The sequence below is a fragment of the Myxocyprinus asiaticus genome, chromosome 18, assembly GCF_019703515.2.
Source record: "Myxocyprinus asiaticus isolate MX2 ecotype Aquarium Trade chromosome 18, UBuf_Myxa_2, whole genome shotgun sequence".
Taxonomy (NCBI): Eukaryota; Metazoa; Chordata; class Actinopteri; order Cypriniformes; family Catostomidae; genus Myxocyprinus; species Myxocyprinus asiaticus.
Genome location: NC_059361.1, coordinates 43465233 through 43488800, shown reverse-complemented (window position 1 = coordinate 43488800; position 23568 = coordinate 43465233). Strand labels below are relative to the sequence as shown.

At 37.5% G+C, this 23568-nt stretch overlaps 1 protein-coding gene across 1 annotated transcript; it reads right to left on the bottom strand.

Moving 5' to 3' along the window:
- Window positions 1-629: 629 nt before the first annotated feature.
- iqcg (IQ motif containing G) lies at window positions 630-21658 on the bottom strand. Its single transcript, XM_051724754.1, has 9 exons — window positions 21387-21658; window positions 19322-19485; window positions 9274-9402; window positions 9092-9173; window positions 8444-8605; window positions 7653-7727; window positions 2045-2176; window positions 1387-1488; window positions 630-1291 (listed from the first exon to the last, which is right to left on the bottom strand). The coding sequence occupies exons 1-9, from the start codon at window positions 21483-21485 to the stop codon at window positions 1184-1186; spliced, it is 1053 nt and encodes a 350-aa protein (XP_051580714.1). The 5' UTR covers window positions 21486-21658; the 3' UTR covers window positions 630-1183.
- Between the last annotated feature and the right edge of the window lie 1910 nt (window positions 21659-23568).

The following is a 23568-nucleotide window of genomic DNA, read 5'->3' as shown; positions in this document are numbered from 1 at the left end:
TATTTTAAAGAGGGATATACTGTATGAACAGTATTCTTTTAAGAATTTTGCAAATGCTAACCTAAAATGAGTAATGATACATATGCACAACCAATCTCAACCAATCATAACATTTGTTTCAGCCGGTATGGGATTGTAGAGGTGAGGGTGTGGTCAAGCGCCCATCTGGGGAGAGAGAAAGCGGTAAAGACATCCACCTGAGATGAATTTTGACTAATTACCATCTCTATGTTCACAGTGAGAGTCGGGGGAGAGGAGATAAAAAGATGGCCAGTTCACAGAGAGAGGAGAGAGACAGACAGACCACAGTCTTCGTGTCTGTTCCCTGAGAGAGAAAGAGAGAGCCTTGTGTTGTGTGAAGCTGAAAAGCGGACTGTTTATTTGAGTGATGCTGAAAAGCCGTCTTGTGTTTTGAGTGAAGCTGTACAGCGATTGCTGGTTATTTGTGAATAAAATGGATTCACATGAACTGTGGAAACCGGTTCCCGCTTCCTCCTTTAACTGCCCAACCTGAACCTTTGTTTTCAGGGATATTTTCCAACCAATCAAATTTCCCATCTCAGGAAAGAGGGCGGGTAATTTCTAGCATTTATATTTATTTTATACTTTTATTATCAATTGCCATGACAGTGAGTTGAAGTATGTCTCACAAGTATGCACACTAGAAGAGCATGTGCTGCGAGTTTGCTTTGATCCGCCAATTCAGTTTTTTTTCTTGAAAATGTTTGTATTCACAAAACAATGTCAGCATACATACTACAAAATGAAACATGGAACTTAAAGAAAGAAAGAAAGTTTTTTAAGGATCAACAAGGTTTGAATCTGTACTTGTATTCTTGCTTCCCCTACAGTATTGAATAACTATATGTAGGAGAGCACTCTGGATTGTCCTTTGAACCCAGTTTTTACAGCATTTTTATAACATGCACCCTTAAAACCAAACAATATTAATGTTTCATACTATTTATAGATGGACTTGTGAGTTTTCTAGTGTGAATATTTCCGTAGTATGATTAGTGATGTTCATGAATAAAAAGTTATCCAATTGTCATATAACTGTATTTTCTCTTTTATTAAAATTTTAATTTATTTGCATACTGGCATCTGTGTGTGTGTGTGTGTGTGTTTGTGTGTGACAGAGAGAATGTATAAGCAGCCACCAAAATCTCTAATTCCACAATCATCACTTCTTCTTTTTGCCTTTTTTTCCCTTTTTAGCCTTGGATTTCTCGCCTTTCTTGGAAGACCCCAGTCCCTTGCGCACTAGAGTCCCGCGCCACCAGGACTGGATCTGAACATGGATACATGAAACAAAAGTCAAACAAATATCTTTTTCCTTATGACTAATGCATGCATGAAAATACTCTCTTGTTTGCTTTAATTTACCTTAGTTGCTGCATCTCTCTCCATCTGCTCTTTCTCCAGCTGTACACGCAACCGCTCCTTCTCCATTCTGTCTTCAATAATGACCTGCTGCATGTCTCTGCACTAAGGTATGAAGAGTTACTTTACAATTTGTAGACTGATTCCTTGTAAAAATAGAATCACATCTTATTATTATCAGCAATACTCATCAAAATTTCATTTGTGATCAGATAAGAAGCTATAAAAGCTGGGGCCAGTTGCTCAGCCCATAGGGTTTAAAGGAATAGTTTACCCCAAAATGAAAATTGTCATAATTTAGTCACCCTCATATCATTCAAAACTTGTATGACTCTCTTTCTTATGCTTATCACAAAAGGTTCCGCATTCATTAAAAAGTTCGAATTTCAAGGGCTATCTTTTTTAATACAATGGCAGTGGATAGTGCCTCACTTTAACGCTTAAAAAAAAAACATAAGTACCATATACATAGGTTTTCTATGTGACTCGGAAGTCATACGATATGATTTGGTTAGAAACCACCTGAAATTTAAGTCATTGTCTTTTCAAAATCTTGATGCTTGTTAATAGTGGTTCAGGTATTCACTTGTTTAGTGCTAAAAACAATGCAAGTTCTGGCATGAACACTTGAGAAGCAGTTGAGAAGCAGTGTTTTAATAACCTTCTTGGACAGCTCCTGAAGTTGTGCCAGCTTGTTGGCCCTTGTATTCTTTAGAGCTGTGATCTCTTGCTCCTTCTCCTCCAAGTCTTTCTCATAACACTGAATCCAAAACTGCAGCTTCTCCTGTAAGCTCTTTTGAGCACAAGTAGTTCAATTACAGCAATGAAACAGTTTCAGTGAATTTGCCATTAATCAAGCTTAATGTTTAAAGGAGTAGTTCAGCTAACAATTCTCATCTTTTGCACACCCTCAAACCTGTATGATTTTCTTTCATATGTGGATAACAAAAGGAAATGCTTTAATTAATATTGTACCATCTTTTAAATACAATGGCAGTGGATTGTTATTCACTTAAAAGCTTAAAAGCTTTTGTGGAACACAAAATAACACATTTTTGAAGAATATCATAGACACTTTTTTCAAAATAATGAAAGTGAATGGGGAGAGGGTTGTCAAGCTCCAAAATGACAAAAAAGCACCTTAAAAGTATCATGAAATTAGCCCATATGACTTGTGCATTAAGATATCTTTGTGTGAGGAACAGACTAAAATTCCACTTAAAATTTCTACCTTTGCTGTAGCTCTTAAATCAAATATGGCACCATTGATGTCAATGATGTTTGGTCACAGGACACATGGGAACGAATAGCAGTAGGTAGTGGTGGGGATTTTGATTCATCCTAGTGACTCTAGTCTTTTTAATCCAGTCAATTCTACCAAGAGACTTCAGCACTGCAGAGTGTTTAAGCAAAATAAGCATTTCCTCACCAATGACAACAAAGCATATCTATCATATTGTGAACTGCTGAGCACAACATTTTATCAAACTATACAAAAAAGACTACAATACTAACCTTAAAAAGAATTATGAGTTTCAATAATGTCCATATGTTATTGTAATGTGTGGTCATCACTCACTTTATTCATAATTCATCCGCCCCTTTTCTTGCTGAATGAACGACTTGCCTCTTGTTCAGCCAGTCAGCAGATCTTCGCTCATGAAAGAGATGACTGATTCATACATTTCGTTTGCAAACGAGTGTACCAGTACATTCAGTTTGTTCACGAACGAGATGTCTTGACTCGTTCAGACTCAAATTAATAAAATGAATAAAAAAAACTATTAGGGAAGGGGTGTATTTGTTCAGTGGGTGAAACCAATGATATGCTCCTTCACAACCCATTTTCGAATGCTATTGGCTGACTATAGAGTCTTTAAAAGCAGGACTAAGCAACACAAATTAATTTGCATGTCTAAAAATGTATGAAGACACTTTAAAAATAGTTAAAACACCATAAACTTTTTAGCCACAAATGACAAGAAAGCAGGTCTTTTCTCCCCAATTTGGAATGCCCAATTCCCAATGCGCTCTAGGTCCTCATGGTGGCATAGTGACTTGCCTCAATCCATGTGGCAGAGGACGAATCTGTTGCCTCCACGTCTGAGACAGTCAATCCACGCATAAAACACGTAAAATGATAAAAAACATTTATTACAAAGATTGTAATGTTATCATTTGAACAACAAGTTTAATGACTGAGTTAAGTTTTTAACTAATTTTGTACACAAAACATTTTGGCATGACAGAAAGCAAAGACTTGCAGTTTAGGGGCATTTGCTGATAGACATGAATCTGCGAGCGCTGAATGTCATGCGTAATTAAAAGAAATTCCACCAATGATGCTAGCTATAACATCCATGTAACACCATAAATTAAAATGTTTATCTGCCCTGCTGTAGCTAAAAAAAGGTCATCATATTGATGTAATAGGCTAAATCAACGTGAATGTTTTTAAGTATTTTTTTTTCCCCCCTCAAATCCCGCGGGCCACATTGGAGTCCTTTGCAGGCCACATTTGGTTGAGCTCATTGGCTGCGAATGGGAGTGACATCAGTGAATGAGAAATATGAGTTGAATGAAATGGAGGTGAACGAAAACTATTAATTTGCTTAAAAGATTTGTTCAAAAAGACTGAGTCGTTCACAAACTAAACATCACTAGCAGTAGATGTTAAATACAGTTGATGTGCCATTTCAGAGTTTTGCTGTAAGGAAGACTTTCTTTGAATAATAACCAAAATTTTGGTATGTTTCACACACAAGCTATTGTATGGCTTCAGAAGACTTTTAAGTCATTTACTTTAACGGTACTTTTTTAGTAATTTCGGAGCTTGACGGACCCAGTCCACATTCACTTACATTATGGAAAAGAGCAGCCAGGATTGCTTAAATATATCTTTTGTGTTCCACAGACAAAAGTCATATGGATTTAAAATGAGTGTGAGTAAATTGATGACAGCATATGAATTTTTGGGTGAACTATTCTTTTAATCTCCTTTAATTAATGCATTTTTATAAATTAATCATGTACATACTGTGTGTGTATATACAGTGCATAAAGTATTAAGACCCCTTCATTTTTTTCACATTTTATGTTGCAGCCTTATGCTAAAATGCTTTATATTATTTTTTCACATCAGTCTACACTCCATACCCCATAATGACAAAGCAAAACCCATATTTTTGATACCTTTGAAAATGTATTAAAAATAAATAACTGAAATATCACATTGACATAAGTATTCAGACCCTTTGCTATGACACTTGAAATTTAGCTCAGGTGCATCCCATTTCTCTGGATCATCTTTGAGATGTTTCTACACTTTGATTGGAGTCCACCTGTGGAAAATTAAATAGATTGAACATGATTTGGAAAGTCACACATCTGTCTATATAAGGTCTCACAGCTGAAAATGCATATCAGAGCAAAAACCAAGCCATGAGGTCAAATTAACTGCCTGCAAAGCTCAGAGACAATATTGTGTCAAGGCACAGATCTGGGGAAGACTACAAAAAACTGGCTGCATAACTAGCCTCCATAATTCTTAAATGGAAGAAGACTGGAACAACCAGGACTCTTGCTAAAGCTGGCAGCCTGGCCAAACTGAGCAATCGGGGGAGAAGGGCCTTGGTAAGAGAGGTGACCAAGAACCTGATAGTCACTCTGGTTCAGTGGCGGGCCGTGCATTTAAAGTCTAGACCTTCAGTGTGATTCATGCCATTAAGAAAACACAGTTTCACAATGAATAAGACACCCTATGCCTTTGGGCATCATACATTATGTCGCAGCTAACTAATAATACCAATTGACATTTTAAAACACGTCCACGCACAAAAGCCAGAACTTGAAACGACACTTAATTCTCAAGCAAGCCTAATTTTAACTGCAGCATGACTGTCTCCTGAACAGACATTCAAAAATCATAATTTTTCATATGAATCTACCAAGGAGGTCTGTAATACCTGGAAAAATCTATCTAATAATATTTGCGATTTAAAAGTTGCTTGCAATAAATTTCATTTCATCAGGGTACACGGTTATGCTGCGTTCCATTCAAGTTGGATGTGGGATATTCCTACTTGATATCTCCGACCATAAATGCATTCCATTTCCCTGATATTCGGAACTGCAATGCTTCCGTTAGCTTAGCAGGGGTTTGACTCTCATTAGAGATGTCTCCTAGCAACCCAACTGATAAACAGTGCTGCAGCGCTAGCATTTGTGCTTCAGATGTATGATTATCAAAAGAGATTATAATGTTTTATCCACCTGTTTCTGCCGGCGTTTGTTAAACAAGCTTTAATATCATGTAATGTGGAAATGAACACATTTATCAATATTAAATAAAGTGAATGTTTATCACTTACTTTGTATATCTCCCTGAGTGTCCACATGTTTGTGTGACATCATGCCCCTGCATCTCTGCAAAATCAGAGTTGAGAATTTCTGCACAAGCCTACAAGTTGTAATTCTGACTTCAAGATGCATTCCATTGCACTTTTCCTAGTAGGAAGTTGTAAAATCTGACTTTCCGAGTTGAATGGAACGCAGCACTACTTTTCAAAACTTGATCCGACACTGAATGCTCAAGCAGCCTAATTTACACTTAGAAAACTCCTGATGTTGCTATAAAAATGCAAAAAGCACTTACCAATTTACTTGAAGTGAAAATCAGTCCTCATTTCCTGTTTAATAAATTAAGCAATCACATGGTCATGCAGAACATCTCATGTTTTTAAATCCATAAGAATCTCTTTCTCAACAATGATAGCGGCAGTGATGACAGCCGACTCGTCAGCAAGATCTCGCACTCTTCGCTTTCAAATTACGTACATCACTTAAAGCCTGATTGCATCACTCAAGGCCAGCTAGAAGGCCTCGACCGGCACATATCCTAAAGATCTCAGCCACCAAGAACAAATAAATAAATCTGATTGGCTGATGAATCTGACAATCTGACATTAGATGCGCATTCATTTGCACTGTTGAGGGATTCTGTGGAAATTTTGAAGGCCTGAGGGGGTGGAGCTCAGACTCACACACTGCTTCGGCTTCGGGCATGTTATTTGTGAAACGGTTGTCACGCTTCGCTTGGAGCATCAAGGAATAAATTCTGACTGCATAAACTTTTAGTTTTTCTTTATTTGTTTGTAGATTAATCATGAGTGGAAAGCGATTAAAAATACAAAGGCAAAAAGGTGATTGAGAATGAAAGGATGAAGAATATTTATTTATTTGGCATGTTAGGCCAGCAGAGAAGTCTTTGCTGGCCCTGAGAATTCACCACTGCTCTGTTTGAGCTCCAGAGATCATGTGTGGAGATGGGAGAAACTTGCAGAAGGACAACCATCACTGCAACATTCCACCGATCTGGGCTTTATGGCAAAGTGGCCAGATGGAAGTCTCTCTTCAGTGCAAGACACATAAAAAAGCACCTAAAGGACTCTCAGACTGTGAGAAACAAGATTCTCTGGTCTGATGAAATGAAGATTGAACTGTTTGGCCTCAATTCCAAGGATCATGTCTGGAGGAAACCAGGCACTGTTCATCACCTGCACAATACCAACAGTGAAGCATGGTGGTGGTAGCATCATGCTGTGGGGGTGTTTTTCAGTGGCAAGAACTGGGGGACTGGTCAGGGTTGAAGGAAAGCTGAACGCAGCAAAATACAGGGATATCCTTAATGAAAACCTGGTCCAGAGCACTCAGGACCTCAGACTGGGCCGAAAGTTCACCTTCCAACAGGACAATGACCCTAAGCACACAGCCAAGACAATGCAAGAGTGGCTTAGGGACAACTCTGTGAATGTCCTTAAGTGGCCCAGCCACAGCCTGGATTTGAACCCAATCGAATATCTCTGGAAAGACCTGAAAATGACTGTCCACCGATCGTCCCCATCCAACCTGACAGAGCTTGAGAGGATCTGCAGAGAAGAATGGCAGAAAATCCCCAAACCCCGGTGTGCAAAGCTTGTCGCATCATACCCAAAAAGACTTAAGGCTGATATCTCTGCCAAAGGTGCTTCAACTAAGTATCAAGTTAAGGGTCTGATAACTTATGCCAATGTGATATTTCAGTTTTTTCTTTTTAATAAATTTGCAAAGTTATCAAAAATCTGGTTTTGCTTTGTCATTAATGGTGTATGGAGTGTAGAATGATGTGAAATAATAAATAGCATAAGGCTGCAACATAACAAAATGTGAAAAAATGAATACTGACTGAATGCACTGTTATATATATATATATATATATGTATGTGTCTCACTGTGTGTTGTCTGTTTAGGAAGGTCATCATCTCCATGTGAACATCTTTTTCCTCCTTATTCTTCTCTTGCAGCATCTGAGTGTACAACCAAAGGTGGAAATTTTAAATTAAAAGATGATGGTCTATGGTTTTAATTCTGCATTCATGTAATGTCGGAATTATTACAATTACAAGTTTCTGACAAAGATCTTTATCACACATAACGACAAATTGGAAAGTAAGTTGAGAATCTCAATTTTGTGAAAACGCTGACTTCTCCCACTTGACCATTCTGATATCACGTTCAAAATGTCAGCAGCTTCAACACTGAAAGGCAGTTAAGTAGCAACCTCTACACAATCTGAAATTTTATATAGACAGTGTTACCTGATGCACTTTCTTCTTAAATATTTTGCAAGAGGATATAGAGATGAACTAGAAAAGTAGTGTTTGTCAAGACAAACTTTAATGTTGACAATGCCTTTTCTGAAGTTTAAACAAGTATAAAAAGCCTTAAAATCTTAAGGTTGCATAGGCCTTATGTAATTTGAATACTTTAACATGCAGCACTGTAGATAGATAGACAGACGGACGGACGGACGGACGGACGGATGTAGGGATTCGTCCCCTATTTGAGGGAACAATATTGTGTTTGGTATGAAATCCATACTGGACACCGTTTCTCCTATATTTTAGCGTGTCACACCCAAACTTCTGAGAATGTTTTACAAACTGAGAGGTTTCGGGGTGGTTTCTAGTGTGCAATATATTCCTGAAAAATACAGGAGCAGAACATGTTGTCAAACACACACCCTCACTTCATCTTCCAGTTCCTTCTCTTTGTGACTGTTGGTTTTCTGTCCCTCATAGACCAGCTGCTCAGCACAGCTCTTGACAAACTTCCCTTGCTGCCCTGTCCTCACCCTCATGTCCTGTATCTGGACCTTCAGGTAGGCGATCAGCTCCTCAAGTGCCTGGAGAGAGATCAGAGCCGTTTTTCAGAGACACACGGCAGCTGTCCAAAATTACAGATCAAAGCTCAAAAAGGAAGACAGAGTAATTATTAGAGATATAATTAGAGAAGATATTTGTAGTTGATTATTTTTTGAGTAACTCAACACTAATTATCAATAATACTGTAAACTGTTTATTGAATATTTGTGTCTTTTCTCATGGTACTGCTGCCACTGTTTTATAATGGTGCTAAAAATAGACTTTTAATAGACTTTAAAATATTTTTTTAATTATTTTTTTTTTGCAAAATATAATTTATTTCTTTTGATTTTGGGGACACTTTTTTTTTTACATTGTTTTAATGAGATTTACTTTACTCTCTCAGTGTGGTAAAAACCTTGACCAAAAGTAAACATCATCATAAACATAATTGAGAGTGTAAAATCCTTAGCTGTAAATGAATTATTAATAAAAACCTTTGTATGTAACAGGGAAGATGTGATTACCTCACACTTCTCTGCTTTTTCAGCGTGAATGTCCAGTAACTGTTTTTGCAGTTCTTTAACCCTCAGGCGGCTCTCTTTCTCCCTAGGGTTTATATACAGTATGTTGTATGCTTACTGTCTGAGGCTACAAGATATAGCACATTATATTTTTCTGTAAATGATTTGTCAGTTCATATTGAAACCTGTTTATCATGTCCAGAAGATCGGCTTTCTTCTTCCTCTCCTCCTCCAATACAGAGAACAGACTCTCAAAAGTGTTTTTCTTCTGCAATTCAACTAATAACCCATTTATGACATCTGAAAGAAACTGCCTGTGGAGACAATTTGTAGCCCATTATAGGTTGATAATGAAATAAAAAGCTTGATACCAAAAAAATATATGTGTATATATACTTTTGTATATATACTATAAAACACTAGCTATAAAGGGATATAACAGACACACAAAAATATCTCGTGTTCATGTTGCAAATAATATGAAAATACAATAAGATATAAGCATAAATAAAAAATGCACCAAATGTATTTATTAGGGCTGTCGATTTAACGTGTTCATTTAGTGCGATGAATTATATAAAAAATTATGCTTCAAAATATTTTTGCACCTGACCCGTTCGTAAATTTCGTAAAAAGGAATGTTCCTGGGGGCCTGGGTAGCTCAGTGGTAAAGACGCTGGCTACCACCCATGGAGTTCGCTAGTTTGAATCCCAGGGCATGCTGAGTGACTCCAGACAGGTCTCCTAAGCAACCAAATTGGCCCAGTTGCTAGGGAGGGTAGAGTCACATGGGGCAACCTCCTCGTGGTCGTTATAATGTGGTTCATTCTCAGTGGGGCACGTGGTGAGTTAGGCGTGGATGCCGCGGTGGATGGCGTGAAGCCTCCACACGCGCTATGTCTCCGTGGCAACCTGCTCAACAAGCCACGAGATAAGATGCACAGGTTGACAGTCTCAGACACAGAGGCAGCTGGGATTTGTCCTCTGCCACCCGGATTGAGGCGAATCACTACGTGACCACAAGGACTTAAAAGCACATTGGGAATTGGGCATTCCAAATAAAAATAAATAAATATCCTTTACTTCCTATCATTGGAGCAATTCAAGCTTGATGTACCATCTTGATATTTTTGGCAAATCTGTGGCAGTAGGGGACAGTCAGCGCAACTCCAGTTGTACAGGCAACACACCACGTCAAAACAACGTGAGCAACAGGCAGCTCAGCCTTCTACAGATGACACTCTCTTACACTCAAAGATAGCTGGACTGAGCACAACATTAATGCGGGGATCTCGAAATGCATTTTTCTACATTTCGAAATATATTTAACTTTACACAACTTAGCTTGTGACTACAAATGCTGAAAACTAGTGAGATGCGACACAGCTCAAAGTGAGAATTAGGCCAGTTATAGGATTAAATATTAATATGTGATTAATTGAGATTAATTAATCGGCTAGGTTATTAATTCGATTCAATATTTCAGTCAATTGACGGCCCTAGTATTTTTGTATATTTGCAAACTGAAAAAATGGTAAAATACACCTTGAAATGAGAAACAACATGAAATATGCACTTAAATGTAATTAAGCTGACAAAATTAAAAAAATACATGAAGAAATTAAGATATATGATGAAATAACTAAATACTTGTCTGCCACAATAATGTAATGTATATTTTAATTATCTGAATTATTGCATTTATCATATTTATACTTTTTATATAAAATTATGTATAATTATTTAATCATTATATATTGGATTATTTTTATTTGGGGACTTTTCTCAGCAAATATTAATATTCTATGAATTGTGATTCATTCCAATAATTAATAAGCATATGATGTAATTAATTTCCAATTAAAATTGTAATCAATTAACAGCCCTAAATGTAATGCGATTAATAATAATTATAATAATTCCTTTTATTATTTATTGATTGCCCCATTTTATTATGATATTCATAAAGAAATTATATATTTAATTTTGTCCTCTATATCCCTTCACACTGTATATAGTAACACTTTTAGTGCATTCAATTCATTTTGGAATGACCGTATTTATGAGTTGAGCACACATGAACGGCACCACAAATTCGTAATTACCAATAAAATTTTAGGATTTTCTTTAAAGCTGCATTCATGTGCTATTAGAATTATCCTACTTCCCACTTTTGAAATGGTAATTATGAGTACATCACGTTCAAGTGCTTTGTTGTCAGAAAGAACAGGAAACATGGTCGACGCCAGGTTCATTCATACATATTTCTTGAAGAACTTTTATTTTGACACCATAATACATATAAACACAGACTATGTAGAAGAGACGGGACACTTCAAAAAAAAATAATGGTAGAAATTGGAACACCCAACGGATGTAGAAAGGAAGTCCTGCATTACAGGTAAAAGAGCCAATCACCTATTTGATACAGACATCGCCTGTCAATCAACTTGAGAACGCGCATGTGTATCAGCCATACAAGTCTGGAAAACTGTTTTTAGCGTAATCAGATGTAAAGAAACACAATTTATGATACCAGTGTTGTCAGATTTTACTGCTAATTTCAGAAATGTTCTTTGATCGTAATCTTGACCAACCGTTTTGGAGATTTCGGTCTTTCCCCATTCAAGTAAATAGGAGCTGCACTGGCATGACTGGAAATAGCTTCCCGGGAGCGTTCCAAAGATGGCCGACAGTGGACTGACTTGCTAGAAAGACTTTGATATTACTCAGTTAACTTGCTGACGATAATGGAATTTTGGTAAAATACAAGCTATTTTCACGGTGTAAAAATTTACAACATGCATCAAATGGTTGCTGACATACATAAATGATTTAGAAAAATGAATAAAACCTATCATTCACAACAGAAACCATACTCTCCTCCGCCATGTTGAAAGTTTATGACTCCTCCCATCTTGAAATCTCAGGTATCAAGATTATCAGAGTCTCCCAGTCGTAATTACGACTTGAGGGGTCCTTTATGTGCAACTTTCGAGTAGGAAACTCGTATTTACAATAATTCTGAAAGCATGCAAAGGCAGCATTAGCTCTAACTTCAGAGTTGGGGTGTGTCAATTTAAGAATCTTTTTTTTCTGATTAATTTGAATTTATGCTTTTAACACGATTACATTTTTTTTTTTTAATTGTGGAATTGAGGTTTTGTATAAAATATTAGCAGACGCTGTAGTTGGATACACTGTCAATCCACCAATGGCTGAATATAAAAGAGAAAAATAAATGTTCACAGCACTTGGCTTGGTGCCGCCCTCAATCTGTTAAACTAAACGTGTGGAAATATGCTCCAACGTAACATATGTTAACAACATGGAGACCAATATAAAAGCCGGTAATATTTCCAGTACGATTGTACAGTGTGATTGTAGGTAGACTTCATCCATCATGCATGTTTACACCGCATTAATCAAACAATAACTATGTTCTGTGTAAGTTGTGTAATTTTCTGAGATGTCAACAGAAATGCATGTGTTTATAATAAGGTGTTAGAACATACGTGTCAGGAGTCACGTGACGCCATGCGAGGTTCAGACGTGTGAACGGCGAGCTCTGCGCACTTTACTAGTTTTAACACTATTAATGACATAAACCAGTGAGATTCGATACACTCTGTTCCAAAACTGTTCTAGGAGGACAATATGTCAAAGAATTCAAAATCCTCGGGCTCTGGAGACATTAAAAGACACTTATGTGCTCAAGCTGACAACCCCGAGAAGGCCCCGAGCCAGAGAGTCGATTTGGTCGGAGAAATGAGGGAAATTCCGCGAGAGATGTTGAACATGTCGGCAATGCTGGTCATTGCTGACTTGAAGGATCTTGCTGTAATACGTCGATCGATCACTGCCATGGAGATGAAATTCTCTGAGGCAGTTACAAGAGTGGGGGATGTCGAGAAATGGATCGATTATCTGGAGTCGTCAGAGAGGGAATTATCTGCTAATCAGCTAGCGACCAAGGTGGATTTGGAGCTTGTCTGGGAGAAGTTGGAGGACATGGAGGAACGTAGCCAGTGGAATAATGTCCGAATCGTCGGAATTCCTGAGGCCGAAGAGGGTCAGGATATGGTGAAATTCCTGGAAGTGCTCTTTCCGAATCTGCTTGACATAACAGGCAATAAGCTGAAAATCAAGTGAGCTCACAGGGTTCCGGCTCAGCGATCCGCTGAGGTAGACAGGCCCTGATCAATTCTGGCAAAATTTCTGAAATCATCCGATAAAGATCTTGTGTTACGTGAGGCGAGGAGTAAAGGAAGGCTTTTTTGGAAGAACCACGGCATTTTCTTGTTCCCAGACTTTGCGAATTCGACGAGAGAAACGTGATCGATTCAAGGAATGCAAGAAACCCTTCCATCAACAGAAGGTCGCTTTTGCACTGATGTTCCCGGCCAAATTGAGAGTAGATGCTAAGGATGGCCGTAAAACATTCACATGCCCACAGCAAGCAATGTCCTTCATAAAGTCAATGGAGTAGGTTATTTTGTTGTACTCGCGTTGCAGCCGAGTGGACCGACTCATCTACGGTTTTGTGGTTGAATTTGCACGTTCTTTGTGCTTATGCCTCCTATTGGCTGGAGTTCCTGGAGTATTTCTTACAAGACATTGGAGTGATTAGGTCATTTGTTGCACTCATGTAGCAGTTGAATGGGCCGGCTCACTGAACATTCGTTTGACTGTCTGATGAAACTGAGCGCCTTTTTTTGTGCTGGTTCCGCCTAGCAGCTGGAGTTTGTTTTGTGGAGTAACACACCTTCGGGACATTTGTGGATGAATCTACATGTTCTTAGTGTTTATTCCGCCTATTGGCTTGAGTTTGTTTTATAGATTCTTTTTTGTTGTGTAATTCTGTCTCACAAAATTTTTATAGAATCACGGGACTTGAGCAATCCGACGGCAAAGTTGTCGTGGGAGCTCTCGTAGGCGTACATGGACTGTGAGTTTAGAGGGATGGACGCCAGTTGGCGCTGTCGTGTGCAGGGTTAATGCGCACGTTTTTCTTTTTTCTGTTTGTTTGGTTCTGGGGGAAGTTCGAGGTTTGATTGTTGCACTAATGTTGAAATGTGGTCTTTATAATTTTGTTTTTGACACACAATCTAATTTTTCCTCATATGTCAAAAGTTAATATGAGTGGATTGTCTCTCTCTACGGGGAATGTGAATGGGTTTGGGCACCCCATAAAAAGAATGAAGGTTATTTCTCTTAAGCGTAAGAAATGTGATACAGTGTTTCTTCAAGAAACACATCTTTCCCCGCAGGAAGCTGAAAAATTTGGGAAGATATGGGGTGGACATGTTCTCTTTTGTGCTGGCTCAAGTAAAAGCAGGGGAGTCATTACACTGATAAGTAAGCATCTACAATTCAAATGTCTCACACAGATTAAAGATAAATTAGTCATTATTGTTTTAGAAGAAATTCAGGGGCAAAGTCTTATTTTGGCTAATATTTACACACCTAACGTTGATGATCAGGGCTTTTTTATAGATCTTGAAGGGATGTTGCAAGCCGCAACATGCCTTCAAGGGAAATCTTGGTCTTACAGATATTTGGAGACTTTTGAACCCATCTGATAGGGACTATACATTTTTTTTCATCAGTCCATAAGTTATTCTAGAATAGATTATTTTTTATATATATATATATATATATATCTAAGTCCCTCATTTCATCTGCTGTTGATTGCTCAATTGGAAACATTTTAGTCTCAGATCATGCCCTGGTGAGTTTAGAGGTGTTGCCACATATGGAAAAAAGGAAATCATATAGTTGCTGCTTCAATAGTTCCCTTTTGCAAAATCCTGAATTCAAACAAATGTTAAAGGCTGAAATCATTGTTTATATGGAGACCAACTGGTCCTCAGTATCCTCTGTGGGTGTGGCTTAGGAGGCACTTCAGGTGGTTCTTAGGGGCCGGATCATACAGTATGCCTCATTCACCAAAAAATCCAAAGCACGAGAACTCGTGGATTTGGAAGGGAATATTAAAAGTGCTGAGGCAGAGCTGAAGCACTGAATGTCATCTGATGGCCTCAGAGAATTGACCCGATTGAAATACAGATATAATACTATTTTGTCACAGAAGGTGGAGTTTTGCCTATTCAGGGCAAGACAGTCATACTTTGAGTCAGAGGACAAGGCAGAAAAACTTCTGGCTAGATATATAAAACAGAGAGAGTTTTTTTTCCACCATTCCCTCAGTGAAATCTGCTGGTGGTGAAATATTTACCACAGCCTTTGATATTAATAATGCTTTTAAAGAATTCTATCTTGATCTCGAGAGTTCCATGTCTTCGTCTACTGATGAGGATATTAGAAACTTTGTGGAACCATTAGAACTTCCTAAACTGATGGCTGAGCAAAAAAATTCTCTTGATTCTGAGATAACCTTAGAGGAGCTTGGCGAGGTAATTAAGGCCTTGCCTGTAGGCAAGGCTCCGGGGCCAGATGACTTTGTCGCTGAATTTTTTAGACCTTATGCTACAGAATTGGCTCCACTTTTCCTAGAAGTTTATATGGAATCATTAAAGAATGGAACGCTTCCGCCAACCATGACGCAAGCCCAGATCAGTCTGATTCTTAAAAAGTACAAAGATCCAAGCTAGCGTACCGTCCAATTTCCCTGATCCAGCTAGACGTTAAAATATTGTCAAAAATTCTGGCTAACCGATTAAGTAAAGTTATGACATCTCTTATACATATAGATCATTTGGGGATTATTCAGGGCCGTAGCTTTTATGATAACCTTAGTTGTTTCATCAATATCATGTGGTCAGTGGCGAATGATCAGACTCTGGTCACTGCCATTTCACTTGATGCTGAAAAGGCATTTGATATGGTAGAATGGGATTATCTTTTAAGATTTTGGAAATGTACGGGTTCGGGAATACTTTTATTTGTTGGATTAAGTTACTTTATAGACACCCAGTAGCGGAGGTAAAAATGAATGGATTAATTTCAGATTATTTTACTCTGGATAGGGGCACCCAGCAGGGTTGCCCTCTTTCCCCATTATTGTTCTGTCTTGCTCTGGAACCATTAGCAGCCGTGATAAGAAAAGTGGATGATTTTCCAGGGGTGGTGGCGGGAGGTGTGGCGCATAAGCTTTTGCTTTACGCATATGATATTTATAATTTGTCTCCAACCCTACTAGATCTATGCCTTGCCTCCACAGAGTTATTCATTCCTTTTCTAAATTCTAGGGATACAGAGTTAATTGGTCTAAATCCGAAGCTTTGGCTCTAACAGCATACTGCCCGGTAACGGCTTTATAGCCAGGTGCCTTCCAGTGGCCCAAACAAGGCATTAAGTATTTGGTTATTTTATTCCCAGCAAATTTGTGTGATTTAGTTAGAGTTCATTTTGACCCCTTAATAAAAAGGTTTTCGAGCGATGTGGGCAGGTGGGCTTCATTACATATATCTATGATTGAGAAGGTTAATGTTATTAAAATTAACTTTATTCCAAAATTCAACTACCTGCTACAGTCTCTCCCAATAGATGTCCCCCTCTCTTATTTCAAGCAATTTGATAGCATAGCGAATTTCTTCATTTGGAATGGTAAACGTCCCGGATTACATTTCTGTAAGTTGCATATGCCGACTGACAAAGGTTAGCTAGGCCTACCCAAGATTTTGTTTTAATATTATGTATTCGGTCTCAGACATTTGGCTCATTGGACGCTTCCACCTGAGAGAGCCCCTCCCTGGTTTTCTATTGAACAGGAAGTTCTTGCCCCTATTTCGCCATTGCAAAGCCTTTCTATTAAACTGACTGGAGAAGTTAAGTTACACCCCGTTATCTCGCATTTGCACTCAGTATGGACAAAAGTGTCCAGAGTGTTTAATTCGGTCATATATTTAAATGTTGCTTCGAGCATATGGCTGAACCCAAAATTATGAATTAATAAGTCCCCTTTCTGCTGGACAGAGTGGATTGTGAGGGAGGTTAATACACTCTATGAACTATATGAGAGTGGAGTGTTGAGATCCTTTGAAAATTTGTTTCAACATTTTGGGATTCCCAGATCTCAGTTTTACAGGTATTTACAGCTGCGCCACCTGCTCTGTACTATTTTTGGGAGTAGCATACACCCCCCTAAAGCGGCAGATACTCTGGGAGAGGTGATTACTGCTTTTGGAAAAGGTCATGAGGCATCAGTGATTTACTTCCTGCTAATTCAGAGTCTGGGGGACGGAGCTTTAACTTCTATCAAGAGATTATAGGAGAAAGATTTAAACTTGGTATTAGAGGAGAGAGTGTGGGCTAGGATTCTAAAAAACATCAAGTCTGCATCTAGAAATGCAAGGGTACGCCTTATGCAATTCAAGATTTTACATCGATTCTATTGGACCCCCTGTAGATTGTATAGGCTTGGTCTTAAAGACACACCCACCTGCAGGTGATGCCAATCAGAAGATGGAGACAACCTTTTTTTTTTTTTGGTGATGTGTTAAGATCCAAGAATTTTGGTTGAAGGTTCTGAGTTTTATGTGTGAGGTATTGGGCACTCAAATTTCATTTTGCCCCAGACTCTGTATTTTAGGTGATGGGGCGGTCATCAATATAGGGGATAATACATTGTAAATTGGGTCCTGGCCAGTATTATCATCGGCAGACAGATTGTTTTAAGGGGATGAAAGTCAGCTGAAGCGCTCTTATTTCAAGAGTGGTGTACGGAGATGGGGAAGGTGGCGGCATTCGAGGAAGTGTCATCTAGAATGCTGGGGAACTTGGATTCATTTGATGGGAAATGGGGCAGCGATTTGGCATTCTTGGAGGGCTCTCGGAGAGGGGCAGTGGAGAGAGAAGTATAGTTTTAAATGTGTGTGATAATTATTTATATATATAAAAAATATAATTTTTTTGTGTGTGTGTGTGTATACTCATGTGTGACCACAGGGAAGTTTGTTGAGGGTCAGGGTGGGGTTGGGGATTATATTGGGGGTTAAATGTTGATTCTGTGAATATATGTTTTGCTTTTCTTTGTTAACTGTATGAATCAATAAAAAATGTTAATCAGAAAAAACATACGTGACAGATATGGGCACTTCATATCAAATCATATAATGGATAGGCTATAAATGGGAGAATTACCATGATGATTTAGATAGATCACTAATTATTGCTTTGTTCTGTGATGTGTTTCAAATGTACTGCATTTATAGCCAACATTTAGGAAGCGAAGCGATCATTTTGACAAACAGCGATATTATTTCATTTTGCTGCTCTGCTCAGCGTGTACCGCTAGAGGGCGCCACATGCTCACAGCACTGACTGACTTCGTTATTTTTAACTGAGCTTTTTGCTTGTGTTTTCAACTACACTGAAATTTTTCTGATATTGGACTCTATCTGCAGGTGTTTATGGTTATACATAGAAACTGATTGATATACTAAAAATACTATCTAGATAAACATGACTATTTCTTATAGTCATACTGATTGATAATTGATAGATATTGATTTCTAGACAACTTTCTAGATGGGCTTGATTTACATAAATAATACTTAAAATGGCTTTGAGGAATTTTTTCCTTTTCTTATTTTATACTATTATTTCTGAACATCAATGTTATTTAAAATAAATTACATTTTAATTCATTTTACTTTTATGTTGTTGACAACTTTGTTGCACTTTTGTTTTTTTTTTTTTGTTTTTTTTTGTGCATTTCTGTTACACACCTTTGTTTTCTAAAATGAATAAAACTTTCTTTTTCTAACCAGGCTGCCTTGCATTCTAATAAGGAACATGTTATTTAAATCATGATAAATGTAGGAAAAATGAATAGAAAATCGTAAATCGTCTTTAAGTTTGAAAATTTTTTTTTTTTTTTTTTTGCCAGATCGCCCAGCCCTATTGTGAATATATTGATTACTGCTGATGAAAAACAGCAATAAACCTTGCCGGAAAACACAACTCAGTTTATGAAGAGACAGAATGTGAGACTAAACTTACAAAAATACACATCCTTAATATATAGCATGAATTACACACCAAAAACACACTTTGCTCTTCATTTAATTGCAGTAGCACTAAAAAAAGCTTCCTATGTTTGCAAGTGATATGGAGAAAGGGAAAAATACAACACATTAACAGACCAAAAATTACTTGAACGTACATCAAGGTATTTACGACTTCTGAGTATATAAGAACAAACTTCCAAAGAGGATTTGAACGCAGGAGGTCCACATACTCTATAGAGAAGTGTGACTTTACTCGTACCTTTCGTGCTGAACTTTGGTCAGGTTGTCAGTAGTAAGTGGGCTCTCATTAATACTGAGTCGCTGAAGGGATGTGTGTAATTCTTCTGTAGCATCAGACAAACTGCTCCCAGCACTGAGACACCGTCCAGATGTTTGCAGATTCAGTTCGGTAGCCCTGTGTTTCTACATAAATAAAGCAGTCCAGAATGTGCTTCAAAGACTAATAAACTAAACATAACACAATAGTGACGTTTGCAACCTAGTCTCATAGAATGAACATTACTATAACTACATTTTTACAAACTGAGTTTTATGGCACATGCTGCGTTCTACATTTAGCCGCAGTTTCCCGGTGAAATTAACACTAGAGATGCTACAACAACTGTGCACTTTAATCACGACTACAACAACTGATTATGACTTTATAAACACTTTACTCACACACTGCTTTGTTATGCTATTGGAACACTTTTACTATAATGCATCATTTGAAAAACGATACATTTTAATGCTTGTATTACAGACCCACCTACGTTTACACACGTATTCCAATATGGTTAGCTTCTGTGGTAGCTCACCTGATTGCTGGACTTGACTCGGAGGACCACAGCTTGAGACCAGTCAAGCACGCAAGCTGACATGTAAGACGAGAGTGTCACAGAAGCGATACGAGACAACTTGATTGCTTCAGAAAATGGGCTTTTCATGTCACATTTGCCTTTTCCACATTGTCAGTTAAGTTTAGGTATTGGTTTAGGATAAGGATGTCTGTTTTGTTTACCTCTCATTTGTGTGTATTATATGACTGGTTAAGTTTAGGCGTTGGTAAGGGGTAAGGATATCTGTTTTGAGCACTATTGGTTGGTTTAGGTTAAAGTTTTAGGTTAGGGAGGTACAATTTATTCATTAAAACCTCCATCTAACATTCACCTTAAAAACCTCGTCTGATTACGACACCATTTCACTCGCCATTTCACATTTCATTGGGAAACTGCAGCCAAACGTGTAATGAAGCATGTAACTATGTTGCCACGGTCACATAATTTTCATGAGATCAGGCTGAACGTTTTGCTGGTGCTGGAAAGTCGCTAGTGCACTTATTTATTTTTTATAAAAACACTTGTCTGTTAAAGGTGTTGTAAGCGATTTTAGCCATTCTACTTCCACGAGACTGAGCTGTTGAATTCGCCACGCCCTCTCTTTCCTGAACCCGCCCTGCAAAGATACCATATGAGCTTTATTGAGACCGACATCATGCAGAAACGGTTGTTAAAAACAACAGCAGCAAAATAGCACCTTCAACTGACAACTGTTATGAACAACATGGCATAAAAATGGCTTTAAGGCTCAATAATTCACTGCAACTAGAATACTATGAGAACACACAAAATTATTGACAGGTCAAAATCGTCAGACCGCAGCCTGCTGACACATTTTTGTGAGATATCTCATGACAATTATTTCAGTAATATCTTTCAGGGAGTAGGAAAAAATGTTGCATAGCTTTCCAGGAGAAAAATCACTTACAGCACCTTTAAAACTTGTATTATTTCAGCTGTAAAGTTGTTTAAATCATCTTTTTACAGTCATTTTAGGGTTTGATGACATTACATTGTCATCACATCTAAAATTGGCTATAAGTTTACACAGAAAAGGTTAGTAAGCGATTTTATCACACTGAAATCATGTTAACACACACATTGTTTATGTCTAGTGGTTATACTTTTGAAATAGTATTTTAATGTTATGGATTGGCCCCATTCACTTCCATTGTAAGTGCCTCACTGGAACCCAGATATTTTTTTTTTTTTTTTTTTTTAAGAAAAGAGGGGCAAGTCACAATTATTTTTTGTGGTAATCAATATTATGCCACAAATGCTGTCGATTGAGCTAAACTTGCTATTGGGTGAAATGTGACATGGATGAGATTTGCTTTTTTATATAACCAATATCATATTTAATAATGTGTGTGTGTATATATAATTTTATAGCATCTTAATTATGAGCGATGGTCGCGGTACAAAGCATAATAAATAACAAAATAAAGAGAGAGACTGTGAAATGGGCCAGATGCTGATACTCACCGTGATCGGTCGACGTTGCACGATGTTTCCTATTACCTCCAGCTGATCAGCGCAGTCCTGCAGCACAACACACGCTCTGAGCGCCTCCAGAGACATCATTCTGTCCAGTGAAGGCTAAACAGATATCCAAACACAGAAACAAGCCACTTTCGGCGCAGCGGTTTCCTTTCTAACATCAAAAGCAACAGGTAAATCAACCGTTAAGAAAAGACGCTCAACGCGCTGCCATGACAACAAGTACTGTACAAGGCGTTTCTAAACGTGTTGGCTGTCACACCATATTTAATTAATTATTACGTATTATCGGGCAGTCTAATAAACGACTATAGCTTTAACTTTCGTTATTCACGGTGTAAAAAAAATAGAAAGAAGACTAAACCCTTAGAAGCAGAACTTTCAGTAATGTAATTACGTCATCACGAATGCTTCTCTCCGAGGCTACGTCATTGAAGATTACTAAATGTAATATTTACGAACAGATTTCTTTTAAAGATACCTAGCCTATTTGAGGATTTCTTGTTAGAAATGGAACACTTCATCCATGCCCAGAATAATTAACAATCTAAGAGTAAGACATTTCCAAATTGTTATATAATGAGATCTTTGACCTACAGATGTATTGTTTGTATTTTTTCTTTTAATGTGTATATATTTTTATTTCATCTAATATTTTTTCTTTTTTTCTTTTTAAGGCTTTGACATGACACTATCTGAACAGTAGCTGTATGTCGGTTTTTCTTACAAACAGCAGAGGGAGGCAGATTAAAGGACAAGGGTCCATATGGAATGGAAGGGCCATGCATGTCTATATTAAATGAGCCCCAGAGTTCTTTAAAGAGCACATGTGACTGCTGAACTTAGGGTTGCCACCCATCCCGTAAAATACGGGATCGTCCTGTATTTAAAGATAAAATCATGCGTCCCGTATCAATTTGTGATTTGTCCCATATTTAAGCTGGTCAGGTGGTGTCATGGTGAAATTGTTCCAGATCGCTAATTTAAAAAGTCCACAAATGGTGCAAAAACTGTGGATTTTTGTTCTATATAAATGTTCAATAAGATCAAACATTATATGAATACAATCACTGAGTCATAAAGACAAGTACAGGTGAAGGAAGAAAAAAAAATGTATATATAAATAAGATAAAGGAGACAAATAATCAAAAAGATAAAAATAAACATATTTTTAACATATAAAAGATGTATTTATTTATTTTTTTTTATATATAATTAAGGGGTCAGGAAAGTTCAAATTTCAGTATATAAGAAAGGGTATACAATTTTTATTAATAACGAATATTAACTCAACGCATTTATTGCTAAAACTGGAGGATGTATTTAGGGGCCGTTGTTATGCAGTTGTTAAGGTGTTCTCTGTGGTTGTTTTGTGCTTGCTTGATGGTTGCTAGTATTCTTTTTCATTTGCACATTCTTGGAATTTCATTAAAGTTAATTTTTATTTTGTGCATGTGATTGGTGTGTTTGGTTAATTAAAATATATATATATATATATATATATATATATTCAGTTATACCTGCTAATAAACTACAGTTGATTTTTTTGTATTTTTAAGCTCTATACTTTTGAATAATTTGACTTGTTTATTAGCACAGTTTAAGCCTGCATAGTTATTGATGTTGGATGTGTTTGGAAAGGTGTATGTGTAGGTAGGCGGACCCTATTTTGAAAATCTGCTTAGGGCCCCCAAAATGCTAGGGCCACCCTGATCACCTAAATAGTGCTCTTGGTTAAAGCTTTTGTAGAGTAGAACTTGGTCACAAGGCATTGTGATGTCTCATTTCTGAGCTAATCCTTCTTTTGTGTTGGTTATTTTCAGTTAAAGGTGCACTCAGTAATTTTTTCCTCATTTAAAAAGTTGAACTCCTAAAGACATGAATTGTAATTTTGCAATATATGTAGGAAATCATGAGCACTCACATTAAAATGAAGACTCCAGTCATATCAGTAACCTTATAAAAGCTGTTTTATTCTGCATGGAGAGGGTCCGCACATGATAGAATCACATGACCAGCTGAATACTACTCGCTTTATCTCAGTAACCGTCCTGTTGTTTGACACTTTCACTCATTGATTAAAGTAATCATGGCTTCTACAATGGTATCTGAAACTGAAAACTATTGATTTTAAATGATGCTGCATCCAAGCCACTAGGTGTCAGTG